Source organism: Rana temporaria, chromosome 3, assembly GCF_905171775.1.
Source record: "Rana temporaria chromosome 3, aRanTem1.1, whole genome shotgun sequence".
NCBI lineage: Eukaryota > Metazoa > Chordata > Amphibia > Anura > Ranidae > Rana > Rana temporaria.
Window position 1 is genome coordinate 143,076,636 of NC_053491.1, and position 21,769 is coordinate 143,098,404.

At 40.9% G+C, this 21,769-nt stretch overlaps 1 protein-coding gene across 2 annotated transcripts in view; it reads right to left on the reverse strand.

Annotated features, from left to right (window-relative positions):
• Positions 1-21,769, reverse strand: part of LOC120931786 (laminin subunit beta-4-like) — a 180,550-nt gene that overhangs the window by 120,870 nt on the left and 37,911 nt on the right. For both annotated transcript variants that reach the window (XM_040343551.1, XM_040343552.1), the window contains exons 6-10: positions 20,541-20,729; positions 16,332-16,395; positions 13,615-13,829; positions 6,251-6,371; positions 2,314-2,502 (exon numbers count right to left, since the gene is read on the reverse strand). In XM_040343551.1, the coding sequence (XP_040199485.1) occupies positions 2,314-2,502; positions 6,251-6,371; positions 13,615-13,829; positions 16,332-16,395; positions 20,541-20,729 (778 nt within the window). The remainder of the gene's footprint in view (positions 1-2,313; positions 2,503-6,250; positions 6,372-13,614; positions 13,830-16,331; positions 16,396-20,540; positions 20,730-21,769) is intronic.

A 21,769-nucleotide genomic window follows, 5' to 3' on the forward strand; every position in this document is an offset into this window, starting at 1 on the left:
AAAATACGCCTTCTGGAGTGGCCCAGTCAGAGTCCTGATCTCAACCGGATTGAGATGCTGTAGCATGACCTCAAGAAAGCGATTCACACCAGACATACCAAGATTATTGCTGAACTGAAACAGTTCTGTAAAGAGGAATGGTCAAGAATTACACCTGACCGTTGTGTACGTCTGATCTGCAACTACAGGAAACATTTGGTTGAAGTTATTGCTGCCAAAGGAGGTTCAACCGGTTATTAAATCCAAGGGTTCACATACTTTTTCCACCTGCACTGTGGATGTGGATGTTTACATGGTGTGTTCAATAAAAACATGATAACATTTAATTATTTGTGTGTTATTAGTTTAAGCAGACTGTGATTGTCTATCGTTGTGATTTAGATGAAGATCAGATCACATTTTATGACCAATTTGTGCAGAAATCCATATCATTCCAAAAGGGTTCACATACTTTTTCTTACAACTGTATTTTGGAGGACCCCAAAAAACAGCGCAAATTGGATTGTGCATCTTTGTGCATGTCACATTAAAAAGCCACAACTGATCAATTTACAAGATCAGGGATATATCCAGTGACATTTTATGTAAAGGATGACTGTCCTTTAAAATTTGGATTTACATTTGAATGTATGGTATGCTTTTTGATCTCTTGTGCATAAACTGCCAATCTCTTAGCACTCCTAATAGTTAGGTGTACATATTTTATGCCAGCATTTTACTGGGTCATTTCACAATTAAAGATCACAACATTAAAGCGGAGTTCCACCCAAAAATGGAACTTCCACTTTTCGGACCCCCCCCAGGTGTCACATTTGGCACCTTTCAGGGAGGAGGGGGTGCAGATACCTGTCTAAGACAGGTATTTGCACCCACTTCCAGGCACTGTTCCCAGGAGAGAGCGGGGACCAGTGAGAATGGGTCGCGCCGCTCTTGCATGTCCAGTAGGGAACCGGGCAGTGAAGCCGCAACACTTCACATCCTGATTCCCTCACCGAGGATGGTGGCGGGGGACAGCCGAGAGACGAGCGATTGCTCAGCTTCCGCTGGCAACATCGCGGGTGCGCTGGACAGGTAAGTGTCCATTTTTTAAAAATCAGCAGTATTTGTAGCTGCTGGCTCTTTAAAAAAAATTGGGGTGGACCTCCGCTTTAATCGGTTTTGGTAAATGTAAGGGGAGCCACAGGAAAATATACCTTCAGTAACTCGGCTTTAATCTTGTAGATCAACAAAATTAAGCAATGGAAGAGAAGGGAAACATCAAATTAATGTCACCTCTTATAACTTTAATATGTAATCTTAATAGTGCACTTGAAACTTTGTTTGCGGTCCTTTAGAACAGCTTGCAATGTAAATGGGCAGATCATAAATATTAGCAAATCTAATCAAAGGATAAAACAGGTTATGATGAAAGCAGGCACAATATATCTCTATCTCTCTATATATGAGAATAATATTTTCTATCCATCTACTGTATTAATATGATGATATTAATATTATTATTTGAATCCATCTAACCATCACCATCATTAATCAGTTAATAAAAAGTTTATGAAACAATTGATGTTTAGTGTTTCCACATACTAAATGGTCCTAAAGCAGAACTACACTGCATCTGAGCACCACAAACCAAAACACTATTTAGTTAATTTATAACATTCAAAGCATCCATCCATGTCTCCATGTTTTTTTTTTGCTGAGAAATCACTTTGAACAACCCCCCTGAAATTCTAGCCTTGGCCATTTTGAGTAAGGGCAGATTATTCATCTACCATTTACTTCCTGGAATCCATCTGCCATTAGCTCAGGCATGCAGACAGGATGGTGTTCTTAGCTTAGAAAACCCCCCCTGAAGACTCCTGGGATTAATGAGATTACTTGCCTTGGCCTGGACACCAGGACGTAACAGAAGAAATGTAAAAAAAAGTTTAAAATAAGTAAATATGATATACTTTCTTATCTATTTACTAGCAGCATGAGGATTTCAGTTAGTTAATGCTTATTGAGAGAATGATGTTCCACTAAGTAATAATCTTTAAAGCCTCGTACACACGAGCTGGGAGATATTTTTTTGCCGAGGAAACTAGTCGTGTTTACATTTTCATCGAGGAAACTGTCGAGAAACTCAATGAGCCAAAAAGAGAGCAAGTTCTCTATTTCCTCGACGGGAATGGAGAAACTTGCCTTGTCGAGTCCCTCGACAGCCTAACAAGGAACTCGACGAGTTCCTCGGTCGTGTGTACGAGGCTTTAGAATTTTCAGCTTGACAGGTATTGTTTGTGACATTTAATTATAATAATGTTTAGTTCAACTTACGTATACAGGTATTTGGGTCAGAAGAATCTTTAAGAGGATCATGATAGAAGTATGGCTTGCAGAATTCACAATGATTTCCTAAAGTATTGTGCTGACAATTGTCACAAACACCACCACTGGTGCCATTACTGGCTTCATAGACTTTTATTTCAAAGTGACATTTATCAGAGTGTCCATTACAGTTGCATTCTGAAAAAAAAAAATATATACATATATTTTTTGTTACCAAAAACTTATTTAAATATAAGTGATTTGGAGTCCAAACCACACATGAGATATTGAAATGCAGTATCATTCATTTTTAATGCACGTCAACACACTTTCACTTTGTTACAAAAAAGGTTATATTCAATTTTGGACATGCTTAACAAAAAAATGGTCTGCCTCAATGCAATGTACATCAAAGTAGTGTATGTGTAGTCCACACTGTTTTTGTAGATGTGGATAGAGTATAGAAGGGTTAAAACCCCAGCCAATCAATTTATTTTCTGTCTGTGAACCATTAGGGACATTTCCCTTCACTTTCTGACCCAGAGATGCAACAGGAATCTAGATGATGTATCCCGAAGTGAGGATAATTTCCCTCTTAGATAGATGTTCCTGTATTAATGCAGAATTTTTTTTTTATTTATACATTACTGCATAAGGCACGCATCAATGCAACATTTTGGAACCATGGTTCATTTCTTCATCAAGGCAAAGTGACCCTTTAATGTCACTTTGCCTTGATGAGGGAATTCATGATGTTGCATTGAACTGTAATTTATGCAATGATGCATTTAAAAGGAAAGAACTCTGTGTGAAGAGACTAGTGTGCTGGTGACATATGTTGTACACTTTTTAACCATGGTGCCATCCATTGATTTCTATAGTGATGAAACTACAAGGTCTGATTCCACTTTGGAAAAAATGGAAATGGATGGACAGCCGCAATCCAAAGGAACTTGAAGAAGTAGTCTTTATTAATAAAAAATGGACATGCAAATCCAAAAATACAGTCACATGAGGGGACAGCCGACGCGTTTCGCACTCTGTTAGTGCTTAGTCATGGCTAAGCACTAACAGAGTGCGGAACGTGTCGGCTGTCCCCTCATGTGACTGTATTTTTGGATTTGCATGTCCATTTTTTATTAATAAAGACTACTTCTTCAAGTTCCTTTGGAGTGCGGCTGTCCATCCATTTCCATTTTTTCCATGTTTGCCTTGTGCATTGCCAGCACCTTGGACTCCTGAGAGGTTCCTCATATTGCCTGCAAAGACCCACCTGGAGCAGTGACCCCTTCCCTCTGTCTGATTCCACTTTGGTATGCAACAAAGACATCTCATTAATCTCTTCAACAGGAACACAGACTGCAGTAAAAATGTGACTGAAGGTCTAATCCTTCCTCACTTTAACCAAACTAAAAAAGGTTTTGCTTTTGCTAGAAATTCATTTTACCTAACAACATAATAGGTGTCAAGGTACTGCACACATGTAACCACTATTTTTTATTCTAAGCTGGCCATAAACAAGTAGATTTTTGCCTTTACCTCTAAAATTTTAAAGCACTATGGGGTAGATTCAGAAAGAAGTTACGCTGGCGTATCTATTGATACGCCGCTTAACTTCTAGGATGCTCCGGCGTATCTTTTTTCTGTATTCAGATCCGACTGGCGTAAGTCTCTTACGCGGTCGTATCTTAGTTGCATATTTACGCTGGCCGCTAGGTGTCGATTTATGCGAGGAATATGCAAATTAGGTAGATACGCTGATTCAGAAATGTACGTCCGCCCGCCGCATTTTTTTACGTCGTTTATGTTAGGCTTTTTCCGGCGTAAAGTTACCCCTGCTATATGAGGCGTATCCTATGTTAAGTATCGACGTCGGGCCAGCGTCAAATTTTCCGTTGATTACGTCGTTTGCGTAAGTCGTTTGCGTAAGTCGTTCGCGAATAGGGCTGCGCGTAATTTACATTCACATAGAAAGCATTTGCTTTTTGCGGGTTAATTTGGAGCATGCGCACTGGAATACTTTCACAGCCTTTTATACTATTGACCATCCCTTCCACCTCAAAAAATGTCACTCTCTTGGCCTTCAAGACTCTGCTTTCTCCTGGTTCTCCCCCTACCTATCACAGCGCTCCTTTAGTGTTACCTATAACTCTGTCTCTTCCTCTCTAATTCCTCTTTCTGTAGGGATCCCCCAAGGTCCTCAGACCCCTCCTCTTCTCCATCTACTCCTCCTCCCTTGGTCACTTGATAAACTCCCATGGCTTCCAATACCACCTCTATGCTGATGACATACACATTTCTCTCTACTCCTTACCTCACTCCTGCAGTCTCCTCTTGCATTACTAACTTACTAACTGACCTATCAGCATGGATGTCACACCACTTCCTTAAAACTCAATCTTTCTAAAACTGAGCTCATAATATTCCCTCCTGACCGTGCTTCCGCCCCTGACTTCTCCAACCAAAATAATAATAATACAACCATCAGTCCTCCCCTCATGCCAGGGTGCTTGGTGTAATCCTGGACTATAGCCTGTCCTTTTAACCCCAAATCCAATCACTGTCCAAATCTTGTAGCCTTTACCTCCATCGCACCCCTTTTTAACCGTTGAAACTCCTAAGCTACTTATTCACTCACTCTTTATTGGCCTACCTCTTTGCAGGCTATCCCCTCTTCAGTCTATCATGAATGCTGCTGCCAGACTCATCCACCTTACCAACCGTTCAGTGTTTGCTGCCCCTCTCTGCCAATCCCCCCTGGCTTCTTATTGCCCAACGAATACAATTTAAAACATTAACAATAATATTCAAGCCATTTACATCCCTGCCGCAGGCTACATCACTAATCTTGTCTCCAAATATCACCCAAACTATCCTCTCTGCTTCTCCCAAGACTTCCTGCTCTCTAGCTCCCTTGTCTCCTCCTCCTAACTTTTCTCCAGGACTTCTCTACAGCATCTCCCATCCTCTGGAACTCCCTACCCCAACATGTTTGGCTATCTCCTACTCCTGTCCACTTTTAGGCTATCCCTGAAAACTCATCTCTTCAGGGAAGCCTATCTTGCCTTCAGCTAATAACCAAATCTTCTATTTCTCCCATCAGTTCATCCCTTGCAGTTATCACCTTTTGTTCCACCAGCCCCTCCCTATTATATTGTAAATTATAAAAATAAATAATATTAAAATAATATAAAATACATAATAATAATAATAATAATAATAATAATAATAATAATAATAAAACATAATAATAAAAAATTACTTTCTTTTATTAAATGTACTTTGGGAAGTATATTTTATTGGCCATCATCTGTAAAAGTTTTTACAATTGACTTTTATATTGCATTGTTTTTAAGAATAAATGTCTATTAATGCCGGTGTGTGTGTCGGTGCATGCATGACCTTAGAATGACATTGTGTCATGCATTTTAAAAATGCATGACTGTTACTGAGAATGTAAACCACCTCTGTGTATGAGGGGCCCCCAGATCCTGAAGTGTCCTGGGCCCCCAAGGTTTACATCTGGGTCTAAGAACAGGTGTCCCCGCTGATATATTTGCCCTCACCTCTTGATTAGGTGATGACTCTAAAATGTTGGATTTCTCATTACTTTCTGTCTCAGCAAGACAAATTAAAAAAGGATTCATTCCCCCAGAGAACAACAAAAAATTGGTTCTAATTCTATCTTACTACATTCAAAACTAAAAAATAGCTATACATACAATTAAACTAACTTTCTTAATCTGTAGCAACCTACAGCTAGCACACTTGAACTTGAGAAATAATGCATATCCTATAAATGCAACTGTATTTTGTTATGTAAAACATACCAATACGTTTACCATAATGATATTTGTAGTTGATGATAGATATTGTGAAAGTATATAAAGCTTATTTTAAGAGTAATTCTTAAAAGTGTGATTTATCACATTTGTTGAACACTTACGTCTGCATGCATTGTCTTGAAAGCCAACTGCTGGGCTCCATGGTGCATCATTATAAAATTCTTTACATTTTTCACAGTTGAGGCCATCTGTGTTATGCTGACAGACACATTTACCATGAACCTTGAAACACAAAAACACATACTGTAATGTCTGTTCAGCAGTCTTAATGTTGGGGGCTTTGACACGCTAACATATTAATCGATTACCATGCATTGTAAAGCAATAGCAAAAACAAATCAGCAATGTAGGAACAGTGTCTAGTCTGTCACTTAAAGGCAGAAAAATGTGAAAAATAATTTGTTTAAAAACTGACAATACTGTTTGATACTAGTGATTCTCAATTTCTGTCCATGTCAGCTACACACTTTACACACATGTAAGAGCAACCAATGAAGGGCAATAGACGGTTCTTCCCTAATAGTACAAAGGGTGCCCACCACTACCAACACCAGTCCATGCACTACTAACTAGAGGATGTATTTTTAAAATATATTGCTTGCAGAACTTTAACCAGTTGGTAACCGCCCTATAGCCAAAATACGGCTACAGAGCGGTTCCTGTACTCTAGGAGGGCGTCAATGTACGTCCTCCCAGAGACTGCGTTGTGCGCGCCCGAGCGGGCGCGCACACGCGATCGCCGGTGCTCGCCGGGTCTACGGGACCCGCAGCAACAGCACTCGCGGTAAGGAGCCAATGGAAGCGGCTCCTTACCACGTGATCGCGCCGTCCAATGACGGCGCGATCACTTGTAAACAAACCGGCGTCATGTAATGACGCCGGTTCCTCCCTCTCCTCTCTGTACCGTTCGGTACAGTGTGAGAGGAGAGGGAGGGGGGGGGGGATCGGGCGGCAGCAGCAGCCGCCGCACTGTGGGCTGGATCTGTGACAATTGCAGTCACAGATCCAGCCATCCCTGCGCAATACTCTGCAAAATAAAAATAATGATGAGTGCAATACTCTGCAATACCCCACCCCATACTCTGCAATACCCCACCCCATACTCTGCAATACCCACCCTGGGGGGGTGGGGTATTGCAGAGTATGGGGTGGGGTATTGCAGAGTATGGGGTGGGGTATTGCAGAGTATGGGGTGGGGTATTGCAGAGTATTGCACTCATCATTTTTTTTATTTTACTCTGCAATACCCACCCCCCCATACTCTGCAATACCCACCCACCCATACTCTGCAATACCCACCCCCCCATACTCTGCAATACCCACCCATACTCTGCAATACCCCCCCATACTCTGCAATACCCCCCCCCCATACTCTGCAATACCCCCCCCCATACTCTGCAATACCCCCCCCATACTCTGCAATACCCCCCCATACTCTGCAATACCCCCCCCCCATACTCTGCAATACCCCCCCCCCTACTCTGCAATACCCCCCCATACTCTGCAATACCCCCCCAATACTCCGCAATACCCCCAATACTCCAATACCTTGCAATACGTCGCCTATGGGGATTTTTAAGTAGCAACGTTTGGCGCAATTTCACGAGCGTGTGCAATTTTGAAGGGTGACATGTTGGGTATCTATTTACTCGGCGTAACTTCATCTTTCATATTATGCAAAAACATTGGGCTAACTTTACTGTTTTTTTTTTTTTTTTAAGCACAAAACTGTTTTTTTTTTAAAAACACGCGTTCAAAAAATTGCTGCGAAAATACCGTGCAAGATAAAAAGTTGCAACAACCGCCATTGTATTCTCTAGGGTCTTTGAAAAAAAAGCATATATAATGTTTTGGGTTTCTATGTAATTTTTTTAGCAAATAAATGATGATTTTTACATGTAGGAGAGAAATGTCAGAATTGGCCTGGGTGCTCCAGAACGCCTGATGGTGCTCCCTGCATGTTGGGCCTCTCTATGTGGCCACGCTGTGTAAAAGTCGCACACATGTGGTATCGCTATACTCGGGAGGAATAGCAGAATGTGTTTTGGGGTGTAATTTGTAGTATGCATATGCTGTGTGTGAGAAATAACCTGCTAATATGACAGAAACTAGATTTTTTTTTTTTTTTTTACAGAATTTTCAGTCTTTTTTCTTTTATAGCGCAAAAAATAAAAACCGCAGAGGTGATCAAATACCACCAAAAGAAAGCTCTATTTGTGGGAAAAAAAGGACAAAAATTTCAGATGGGTACAATGTTGTATGACTGAGTAATTGTCATTCAAATTGTGAGAGCACCGAAAGCTGAAAATTGGTCTGGTGATTAAGGGGGTTTTCGTGCCCAGTGGTCAAGTGGTTAAACAGGAGAAGGAATACCGTAGGTCAAGGGATACTCCAAAATGCTGCACAGTAGCAGAAGGCATTCTTCTCTAGGCTCCCACTTCTGGATTCCTCTGAGGACAGGGGAATGGGCAGTATTCTGAGACCCTATGAGAGCTGTCATAAACCACAACTACCTTCTGGCACTAACATCCCCAGAGCAGACAATCACCCAAGGATCACAATTCAGGGTCAGTAATTACAAGTCCCTAAGACAGCTGCCTACCTTTCAGCTTCCCCTGGGCATGGTTCAGTGAGGGAGACAATCTTTCTCCAGACCTGATCCCTTATGGTAAAGTCCTAAAGCCAACTCCTTAGAAAGATTACTTCAGGTCCTCAGCTCTGCCACGGCTGGGACCTCAGAGAACAGTTTTACAGTCCACAGGTTGCCTAAGGGGCAGTAACCTCAGGGGCTTCGAAACCCCCCTGCTGATGAAAGAACAATCTCGCCAGGGTTTCAGACTATTTATCACCTCACCAGCCATCCTCTGGATACTCTGCTCCAGGGATTTGATAGGCCTGCCTATGCTCTGGAACATTCTTCCAGGGGAAACAATCAAACTCCCAGCCTGTGAAAAGCTGAACAAACTCATAACAAATGATAATTGCTCTCTTGACAACAGATAAAAGTGCTAAGCCTAAGTTTAGAATGTTTGGCACTAAGCCTAAGTTTAGAATGTTTGTTGTTTGATCATAATTTGTTCACTCCAAACTTCTACCTATTCTGTCCACTCTTCTGCAGACGCTGTATACAACCTTTAGGTTGTATACAGTTCCACCGCTTGCTCACTCTGCCCCATTTATCTCTAGCCTTGGGCTGTAATCATTAGCCAGCAATGCATTGCCCTTCCACCAGCTAGTCTACCACACTCGGGCCTCGTTCACACGACCGAGAATCTCATCGTAAATGAAACGTCGTTTTCCTCGACAAGTTTCTTGTCAGGCTTGTCGAGAATCTTGTCAATCTTTCTTTGCATACACACTGTCAAGACAAAATCTCTTCGTTCTCAAACGCGGTGACGTACAACACGTACGACGGCACTATAAAGGGGAAGTTTGATTCCACTGGCACCACCCTTGGGGCTGCTTTTACTAATCTCATGTTACCGCGTGTTAAGTAAAAGTTTGGTGAGAGACGATTCACACTTTTCAGTCGGTTACAGCGTGACTTATGTGCTATCTCGATTACGAATGCTACTTTTACCGAAGGTGCGCTCCCGACTCATACTTTATTCTGAGCATGCGCGCGTTACTAAGCATACACACAAACGTGTTTCTCGTCGTAAACCAGCCCGACGAGAAACACGACGAGGAAATTGAGACTCCCAACGAGAAAAAAGAGAACATGTTCTCTTTTTTTCTCGTCGAGATCCATGCCAGTTTTCTCGATGAAAAACATACACACGACCATTTTCCTCAACAAAAAAGCTCTGCCAGCATTTTTCTTGATGGATTTTGTTGAGGAAAACGGTCATGTGTACGAGGCCTCAGGCCTGGTTCATACCTATGCATTTTTTAGTGTGGTTTCAGTTTTGCAGAAACACACTACAGTCCATTTAACATGGTTTCCTATGCATGTAGTTCACATATGTGCATTTTATGGAAAGGGGCAGTGATATTTTTCTGGTTTTTGGTTCCATAGATCTCAATAGATCAAAAATGTGTAATGAAAAATGCAAAATGCACCTGGAATATACAAACTGCAACCTGCATAGGTTTTAATCAGGCCTTATCCTCATGTGCCATACCAATCTGGCTGTGCCTGCCAAAGATCTGTGGCACCACATGTATTCAAAACAAGATGTCAGAAAATGACACTGACCAGCCTACATCAGTGGAAGATACAGTAGGTTTGAGCTGAAAAATTAGTGTGCAGCAAAAAGCATGTCCTACAAAGGATGGCTGATCTGTATAGATGACTATGACATTAATGGTGCTGTTTTCCTGAAATAAACACTGGCTTTGTTTGTGTCCAACCTAAACTGGCAATTTTTATACATCTTTTGGCATTGAGCATGTCTCATTTTATATTTTCCATACTATTAAATAAATAAATTAACAATCAGGCAGGCAGAGTGTAGCTTTCTGATAGTGTTTATGGTTGAGATGCAGGCCTGGAAATTCAGGTAAGGAGATCCCCTTACCAAACATTCATACAATACATACAACTCCCTTACAAGTTGATGTGGTGTGCCTGCAGGAGACTAGACTTTCTACCTTTTCATGCTTTAAATACCTACATAGAAATTACCATCAGTTTTTCCAGGTGAATTTCGAATAGAAGAAGCGTGGCATGTTAGCTGCATTTTACGAGTGCACCCCTTTTGTCTGCAAACTGGAGATTGCGGACCCCACCGGCAGATACCTCTTACTCCAAGGTTCTATCTTCTACACTGAAATCACGATTGTGACCTATTACTCCCCCATTCACATCATCATGGATTTTTCCCCCCACCTTTTGAGAGTGATTGCGACTGATGGGTGGATACCAACATGGTCCTAAACCCTAAACTTGACAAGTCTCGTCCCTAGATCTTCCCCTCAGTAGATCCGCCCCTTCCGTGCCTATTGATAGATCTGCTCTCTGAACACCAACTGGTAGATGTGTGGCGTCATCAAAACCCAAAAATTAAAGATTACTGTTACTCGGCCCCTTACGCATAGACCACTTTTTTTCTTCACCCTCAATCCATCCCCTCCCTTGTCATCGCCACAATTTTTTCAGTATCCTGGTCTGACCACTCCCCCTTGCTTGTACATAGTTCTTCTTTTTCTTATAGCCCCTCAAACTTTTTGTGGCATCTCAATGACTCCCTACTCTCTAACCCATCCACAACATAAAGTGACTATTCGGGATCTCTCATCCATTTGGCCTTCCACCTCAAGAAGGATCAAGAATCTAAAACTGCAAATCTCTCTTCCGGTTTGACCCATCTAGAATCAGCCTGAAAGACACGCCCGCCTGCCTCCTTGAGGAAACAGTTAGCCTCCACCAAAGTAGAAATGTATTTTCTCCTCAATGATAGGGCTGAGAAGCATATTTGCTGGGCAAAACGTTCCTTCTACCCCAGGGCCAACACTCAATCTCTATACTGGCTTACTAGCTAAATGCCCGCTTGAAAACGTCAGCCCTCATCCAACTTAAACTCCCTACTGGCACTGTTACCGCAAACCCTGCAACTGTTATTGACTACTTCCATACCCTCTTATCCATTTTTTACAAAAAAAATACCCTTTCTTGTTCTTCTGTGGTCGACCGTACTCTTTTCTGCACTCTACCTGTCCCAGTCCCATCATTCGCATTTGGAATACGCTCCAGCAACAACGTCGCATCGTCAGTGATCATTCTACAGGGTTTATTGGATACCAATTTGTCATAATGTTGATTCATGTATTTGGCTTATTTTCTTTGTACCCACAATGTTAATTGTTTGATCTGTACTAAATGCTCAAACAAATAATAATAAATACATTGAAATTGTTCACAACTACAAGCTCACAATAGGGAAACATATGTAAGGTCATACTTGCAGATTGCTGCAAAAATACAGATTTTATTAACACTCACTTGAATCAGCATTTCTGTAACCAAGACCCCCAAAAATGTAAATTTTAAGTCTCACAACGCTATGATTCATGGTAGGGTTGTCATTTACAAACTGCTTTTATACAGGGTCAACCTATAAAAACTTGCATTGGGCGCTTCCCCTGCAGCCCAAGTACTTTCACACTGGGACGGTGCGTGCTAGAAAAAGTCCTGCAAGCAGAATTTTCCGGGCAGTGCAGGAATGGTCTATGCACCACTCCTCCACCGCCACTGCCATTGAAATCAATGGGCACCGCTGTCGAAGTGCTTGCAAAGTGCTTCAGCAGCTGCGTTTTGTTGGTGCTTTAACCCCTTATTACTAGCGGGGGTTAAAAGTGCCCCACTAGTGGCCGAAAAGTGCTGCTTTAACAGCAGCAAAGCGCCGCCAAAAGTAGCAGTGTTTTACCACTGACACCCCCTGCCCAGTGTGAAAGTAGTCTAAATTGTGCAAAACCTGGACCCTTAGGCAATGAAAACGTCTTAGGACACTTTCGCACTGAAGCGCTTTACAGGCATTTTAATGCTATAAATTGCATTTGCAAAGTGCCTGTAAAGAGCCTCTCCTGTCACCCCAGTGTGAAAACCCGAGTGCTTTCACACTGCAGTGGTGCACTTGCGGGACGTTAAAAAAGTCCTGCAAGCAGCATCTTTGGGGCGGTGGAGGAGCAGTGTATACACTGCTCCTCCACTGCCCCTGCCTATTAGAATGCATGGGCAGCACTGCTGAAGCTACATGGGCACTATTACCCCTTCTTCGGCCGCTAGCAGAGGTTAAAAGTGCCTGCTAGCTACTGAAAAACTACGCACTTACATCCCAGTGTGAAAGTAGCCTCATGAAAGTAGCCTTATGGTCTAACGGGCCATCTTTCACTATATTGCATGATGAAAGACATGTTTACACTTTGAGGAAGCACAAGGGTATGATTAATACAGGGCATATTCAATTTGTCAGCTATAATGTTCATTATTTGCAAAAATGACCATCATTTTGAATAATGATGGTGAATAAAAGCAATCACCTGGCTGAGAATAATTAGTGTTATAGCAAATATAACATGTGTTAACTTGTTAATACATATATTACCTTACCCCTGGACTTCTGTACAACAGAGTGGACAACACACTACTTCCATTAAGATCCCGGGCAAAATTGATTATCTAAATTCTCACAAAAAGATGCTACAAAACAGTGCAATATCATCTTCTCGCAAGATTGGGGCACTTTGACTTCCCCCAAGTGTGATTACACCACTCTCTTGCCTATCTCCTTTAAAGTTGATATATTTTACTTACACACTGAATTTAACCTTGCTATGCAATTTTTTTACCTGTATAAAAAATGCATAATTCAAAGGTTTAAGTTGAAGTTACTGTAGTACAATCATTTATGATATCAAGTTCAAAACAGATAAACAAATCATGATGGATTTGACTGCTGATGTAACTAAGGGCTGTTGTACAGTAAGTACATCACATGATAAAGGCACAGTTTCTATGTCTTACCATTCCAGGCTGACTGAACACATCACCTCTCGTGTTATCCACAGGAACACATTGGCTGGCATGTCCATTGCAGAAACAGTTTCCCCTCAATATCATTTCATATATCCCATAGAAGTATTTCTCTTGGAGCTCACTCTGCCATCCGTTGCTATGTGTGTCCCCAAAGGTATGGAGCTTTGTAAAGTTGATTCTTATATTAGTGAGAGTAATGATATCTAAATGAAAAAAATAACAAAAAAAAAACAACACAGTGTCAAATAAAACTGCAATGTTTTGTTGCTGCTGCCCTTCTATACATGGATTCAAAGACGGCAAAGCTGGCCATAAATGTTACCATGTGATTATAAAATCTCCATTAGACTTACCATAATTGTGAATTAAATGTTCTAAACAGTTCCTCACACTGCATATTTGTTGATACAGCTAAAGGACATGTTGCCAAGGTTATACAAGATTGTAAAATATGGCCAGCTTTAATGTATCATTATAATATTCTAAATTTTCAAGGCTCATAGACAGCTACCAATGACTCCAAGGCTGTGATGATAAGTACCAGGTTTACAATGTTAAAAGACACATCTATTAATCAATAATAAGCAAGTTATGTTCCATAAATACCTTGCATATACACATGTATGTGTGTGTAAACGTACGTATGCTTATAATTGCATACAATTCTTCCTCATCCTCTTCTAGCTGCCAATATTTCAATCTGCTCATATAAACTCATAAATGACTTAAGTATACACACATTTAAACACATATATGCATACATTATTGTACTCATACATAAAGGTTTCTATTTTATTTATAGCTCTGAATGCATCACTGTGTTATGCATCTTTTCACAGCTGCATGCATTGGTCCATAGACAACAGTACTCCTGTGTTCAGATCAGTACAAAAAACCTACATGGTTGCAAATGTGGCATTTTTTTGGACTGTGTGCAAGAGACGATAATCTCTTTAGCTATGTGTCCTACTGACCAATGTCACTAGAACTGAAATTAAGGGAAAGCCTAAAGTTTATGATTATCATAGAAACAGGAATAACGGAGAAATCTTCCAAATGGACATACAGGCCCAGATTCTCAAAGGGCTTACGATGGCGCAACGCAATGTACGCCGCCGTAAGTCCTAATCTGGGCCGTCGTATCTATGCGACTGATTCTTAGATCCGACAGGCGTAAGGCTCTTACGCTGTCGGATCTTAAATGCAATTTTTTTTTTGCCGCTAGTATGCAACGTTTTCCCCGGCGAGTATGCAAATTAGCAAAATACGCGAATTCCCGAACGTACGCTGCGGTCGACGCAGTGAAGTTACGACGTTTACGTTAGATTTGCGCCGCATAAAGTTGCCCCTGCTATATGAGGGGCAACCAATGTTAAGTATGGCCGTCGTTCCCGCGTCAAAATTTTTAAATTTACGTCGTTTACGTAAGTCGTCCGTGAATGGGGCTGGACGCCATTTACGTTCACGTCGAAACCAATGACGTCCTTGCGACGTCATTTGGAGCAATACACCCTGGGATTTTTTTCGGACGGCGCATGCGCATTACGTTCGGCGCGGGAACGCGCTTAATTTAAATGCTCCACGCCCCCTACCCGGCTAATTTGAATTAGGCGGGCTTGCGCCGGGTGATTTACGCTACGCTGACGCAACTTTACAGGCAAGTTCTTTGTGAATAAAGCACTTGCCTGTAAAACTTGCGGCGGCGTAACGTAAATCAGATACGTTACGTCCGCACAGTTTTACGCCCATATACGAGAATATGAGCCACAGTATCTTGCAGTGACAACTGTCTAGGAGTGGATTGCCTTTGCTTTTAATAGATTTATTCTCTGTTGTGTCTAAAGGGTCACACGTGGAGGGAGATTTCACAGTTGGTAAAAAACAAAAAAAAGTGGCCAGGGTTTTTTCTGCTTTGTCCAAAATGAAAAAAAATATTGACTTTATATATATATTAACGATGTTCCTAACAGGTTGCTGGCATCTTACAAAACCTTCCTGAACATAGCCCATACTGCGGAGAATTGATAGATAAAGAAAGTTCTACAAGCAGTACCTTATGGTAACTGGTGTCATATGTCACAGTAGCAAAGTTTTTTTTACATACAGTACAATATGTTATTTCCACAATATGTAATTAAAGTCAGCAGGGATAGCTTGGATTGCAAAGGAATGTGAGATTGCATATTTGACAAATATTTTGTCTTGCTTTAGTTTAAAATGTATAATTAATATGTCAAGCCTAATTTTATTTGTTGTGAGCTACCTCTTAAATATGTTTTAAATATATATTTATATTTTTTTTACATACATTTGTACCTACAGTATATCTGGGCTGATATACTAAGAGAGTAGGGGCTGTTTACTTAGCAAAGTAAATGTTAAATTTACAATAGGAAATTAATCTTTGTTCTCTTTTTCTATCCAAAGTCTGAGGAAACTTAAAAAAAAGACAGGATTTTTGCTAGCATACGTGGTGGATTGGAGTCAGTGTGCTGAGCAAAAAATATTATTATAAATCTCCAATGTGATATTCTTCTTCCCATGTATACTAAATAGTAAACTGAGCAAAAAACTGAAATATCAGTCTATTTTACATATCAAGTTGTATAGTTGTTCTTGCTTGTCCTTTTTAATGATAATACAATGTAAACAATGTTTACGTTTGATGATACATAAATACGTTTTCATTTAATTGACTTATTTACCCTGTATATATGGATCGTAAGGATCATCAATGTCAAAACTAGGATCGAGTGCCTTTAAAACCACCTGAAAAACAAATGAGAAAGAAATAATAATCTATTGGGGCATACAGAATATTTTATGCAAATAAAATGATATTCCAAACTGTTTAAAATATATATCTGATTCACTTTTACTGAGAGGGGCTGGGCATGACCCAGCTGTCTTGGTCCATATTGGAACCAATGACATGAAAGGTGGCGGTTCCTTAAGAATCACTTTAATGAACTAGGCTGCAAGTTGAAGGGAAGGACCTCTGTACTTTTCTGAAATATTACCTGTGCCATGCGCAACACAGGAAAGACGGGGGAAGAATAGAGAACTGAATGCATGGCTAAAGATCTGGTGGAAGGTGGGATTTGGAATTTTTGAGCACTGGGCTGACTTTTCATTTGGGTACAACCTATATGCTAAAGATGGTTTGCACCTAAATGGAAGGGGGTCTGCTGTGCTGTGGGAGAGGTTTATGGGAAAGTTGGAGGAGTATTTAACCACTTGCCGCCCGCCAATGACATATTGACGTCAGCAAAGTGGTTGTAGAATCCTGAGTGGACGTCATATGACGTCCTCAGGATTTTGAGCCTCTGCGCCCCCCGGGGGCACCCATCGCGGCGATCGTTGTAGCAGGGTGTCAGTCTGACACCCCGCAACACGGATCAAGGTAAAGAGTCTCTCACGAAGACTCTTTACCACGTGATCAGCCGTGTCCAATCACGGCTGATCACGATGTAAACAGGAAAAGCCGGTAACCGGCTTTTCCTTTTCCAAGTTTCCCTTCCTTTTCCAAGTTTGCTATGTGTAATATGTCATTGGTTGTCATATTGGGTTTTTTGATTTGGTTGTTATGTGGAGTTTTGTGCAATTTGGGTTGCCCAAGTTTAATCCTTGGTGAAACGCTGCGGTTTATAGACATGTGCATTTGTTTTCATCCGAATGCATTTTCGACCAAATTTCAGGTATTTCCGTTATCGTTTTAACAAACGAAAACGAATGCACAGATGCCGAAAATATGAAAGATTCGACATAAAAAATTCTTTATTTTCGTTTTCGTTGCTACAACAGTTCAATATAGATAGAAGATTCGACATGACGCTGACAATAGCGATCTGTGTCTATCGAACCTGTGGTCGAATGTGCCTGACCTAACTCTATGACCTCTGATGGTCTGATGGTCTGATGTGCCTACACACCATCAGTTCAAAATCCGATCGAGTCCAACGCGGTGACGTAAAACACAACGACGTGCTGAAAAAAACAAAGTTCAATACTTCCAAGCATGCGTCGACTTGATTATGAGCATGCGCAGGTTTTGAACCGATGCTTTTGCGTACTAACCATCGGTTTTGACTGATCGGTCATCAGTCCATCAGTCCGATTTTAAAGCAAGTTTTAAAACTTTGGTCTGAAGGACAAAAGTCCGATGGGCCATACACACGGTAGGTTTGGACTGATGAAACTGAACCTCAGTCTGTTTTCATCAGTTTGGACTGATCAGGTGTACAGGGCCTATTAGTCCAAGATTATTCAACATCGAGAGAAAAGATTCAACATTATAGAGACAGTGTTGGGGTAGACCATTCGACATGAACGACGAAGATTCGACGAAGGTGTCTGTCGAAAGTTCTAAGAAGATTCGACAAGCAGCTAAACTGTACGATGACGCAATCGTACATTTCTGGTCACCCATAGGCTATAGAGGAATTATAATGTTGGTTGACTAGTAATAATAATTAATAAATATAATTATTACTAGTCATACAACATTAGAATTCTAATCTACATTTGACCGGAAATGTACGATTGCGGCATCGTACAGTTTAGTTGTTCCATCAAATCCATCAAATCTTCTTAGAACATTTCACAGACACCATGGGCCAAATCTTCAAAAGAGATACTCAGGCGGAACTGCTGTTCAGCCTGCGTATCTCTGTGCCTAACTTTGGAAACGATCCTCAAAAGGATTTTTCCAAAGTTAGGCAGAAGATCTGACATCTGTAAGACACTTACACTGTCAGATCTTAGGATGCAGTACCGCATCCGCCGCTGGGGGCATTTCTCATTGAAATGCCGCTTTGCGTATGCAAATGAGGACTTAAGCAGATCCACAAAGCTTTTAAGCATTGTGGTTTCTGCGTAAGTTCCGATTTGCTTGCGCAAAATTAGGTCTGTTTTTACAATGTGGAAAGTTAGTCCACCATGTAAAACCAGACCTTTTTTTCGATCGCCGCGTTTTTTTTTAAAATTTGAATTTTTTTTTAAAATTTGAATTTTTTTTTAAAATTTGAATTTTTTTTTAAAATTTGAATTTTTTTTCCCGGCGCGTATTTTTTTTTTTCACCCGTCGCAACTTTATTGTCCCGTTGCAATCCACAAAGCCCGGCGTAAATTACGTTCGCGCGCTGCACGTCGGGAAAATTACGTCACACGCATGCGCAGTACGGCCGGCGCGTTAGCGCGCCTCATTTAAATTGTAATCGCTCCCCGGAGAGGAGGACCGCCTTGCGACGGAGGCACTTAAGTTACACGGCGTGTAATTTCTAGGTAAGTGCTTTGAAGATCGGGCACTTAGGTAGAAATTTAACGCCTGTGTAACTTAACTGCTGAAAGTTAAGTTAGGCTACGTTTTTGGGAATTTGGCCCCATGAGCCTTCAATGACAGATTCAACCTTAATTAATACGGATTTTCGGACTAATGCATTTTTTAAAGAAACTAAATAAATAAAAACTAATTTTGGGAGTAACTAAATGCATTTATTTTTCGGATGAAAACGAAATTCCGAAACAAAATATTTAAGTGTGCATATGTGTAGCGGTTTATGCCTGTCATCCTGTTCGTTCCATTACCAAGACACCCTGGTTTCAGGGTGACCGGCACGTGCACTGTGAGTTGTGGCCTCCTTTACAATGGCAACCTGTGTTGCCATAACGTGAGATAGGATAACTTCTTCTGCTCTTCTAGCGGCCTGTGCGCAGTTGGCACATCCACCCACAACCGGATCCGACATTCATTGCTGGTAGAAACAGACACGGGGAGGTGGAGCTAAGTGGAGTTTTTTTCTGGGGCAGCTGTCCAACTTTGAAGGAATTCTGGTTGAAGGCACATATAGGTCAATAATAGCCCAAAAGGTAATGGGGATGTTGTGGTGTTCAGGAATGGGCTTGGTGATATTTGGCATGGGTTGAATATACAATGTTAGCAACCATCCACTATCTTTCTGTCTTTAAGGAGATTCTACCATGTGTGTTCCATTTATATCCCCTTATGACTAGCTGCCTTCCCCCTGTCTGAAACCTCTATTTTGGGTAATGATGCTATTTTTTTCTCCCTTTTGGGTTTTGATTTAAGCCTTTGGCTGACCCCTATTTAAAATACCATGTATATTTATATTGTATGTATACCCTTAGGACACACAGTTTGGTGGTTCTTGACTTGGACTCCTTTTTGAAGTACATTAACACTTTGGGTGCATTGGTATTGTGTGGGTCCCTGGGTGCTTGTTGCCCCGTGGTGGGATCTCCCCTGTTGGCATGCTGGCATCTTGTACACATTTCCTGTATGCATATCAGCTGTAAGTAACAATATGGTTTGGATAACCAAGGTATATCTGTATGAACTGCATTGGGTCCCCTTTCTTGCTGGGACCAATATGTGCTTGTCACTTAATAATGTATATATATTTTTTTATCATCAGCATTGACACTACTGATGAAGCATTAATCGCGAAACACGTTGAGGATTCACATTCAGACTTTGATATTCTGTACTTGATTTACTTTTATTCCTCTATGTCGTTGGAGGAGGATATGATGTCTATTTATGACATACTACTGGATGTGAAATAGTCTCAGAGATTTATATTTAATGCAGCAACTTGTTTTTATATTATTTTAACATTTGTATTGAATAAAATGTTATATTTTGCTTTTTATATGGTTTATTCCTGGTATTTACACCTAAGAAATCCCAATCCCATTGTTTAATTTTATTGTGTTATTATAGGCATGATGCAGCCCTTTGGAATGTCTTCATAGCACTATGCATTAGTATATCTGTTTTAAAGAAAATTTCTAATTTCAAGAGCAAATTAAACAATTAAACATTTAGTTCATAACAACATTTGTTTTAATGCCACTAAGTAGTGAGGCTCTGAAGTCACAAGTAAAGACATTACCTCTCCTTCTGTGGATGGCTCTATGTCTGAATACCTAGAGTCACAAACCACATCTCCGACATCATCAGCATGGCCTTCTGGAATTCCAGGAAAAGCTGACGCACAATTCAGAGCAAAGTATTTAAATACTTTCCATGTTTGTCCAAAGTCACGAGATCGTTCAACCAGCATGGCTGCTGGACGAAATGACTGCAAAATATGCAATAAAAATATATTATAACACACAAGAATGGATAGCATAGTGGCTAGGTGCTTAGCATCCCTGCATTGCACACTCTGGTTCCTGTATTCTAATCCTTCTAGTGTTTTCTCCAGTTTCTTCTAAAAACATACTGGTAGTTTAAATTTCACCTCATCAAATTAGTTTTTAGGTTTGTATAAGTATGCTAAGAAAATCTAATTCGGAGTATATTGAAGGGCAATGTTTATATAAAGATGGGAACTGTTATCACAATCAAGAATAGTTGGAAGGACAGAGAGACAAGCATCTCATGTACAATGGAAAATTGTTGTTAAAGCGAAGTTCAACTCAAAAGTGGAACGTCCGTTTGTCTGTCTCCCCCCCCTCCACTTGTCTGTCCCCCCCTCCAGTGCCACATTTGGCACCTTTCAGGGAGAGGGGGAAACAGGTTCCAAAGCCCAGTCTCTCAGAAGTTCGGCCCCCTCCTCCTTCCATTGGCGCTGGACCAATAAGAAAGCGCAGCATGCATTGTGCATACACAGTAGGGACCCGGCTGTGAAGGCTTCACTTCTCATGTTTCCTTATCAGGATTGGCGACGGCTGCACCTGACAGCTGCAGTGCCGACATTGCGGGCTCCCTGGACAAGTAAATTTCCTAATATTAAAAATCAGCAGCTGAAGTATTTGTAGCTAATGAATTTACATTTTTCGTGGGGGGCTGGACCTCCTTTTTAAAGTCAAGATTAAACACTGGGTTGTAAAGCTACATGTTGGACTAAACTAATAGATATTGACTTCAAATAGTTGATATATCTAATGTACACTTTTGTAATGAATAAATTGAGGAGGACCCTTATTTCTATATCATTATCAGCTTTCTAACTTGGTGTCTTGTCTTCCTGGTCCGAAGGGAAGTGTTTACATATCCACCATTATGTACCTATTAAAGCATTATGTATGTGTCAGGAACATTGGGGGTTATCCACAAAAGGGATACGCCGGCGTATCTACTGATACGCCGTTGTATCCCTGTTTCTATCTATGGAAC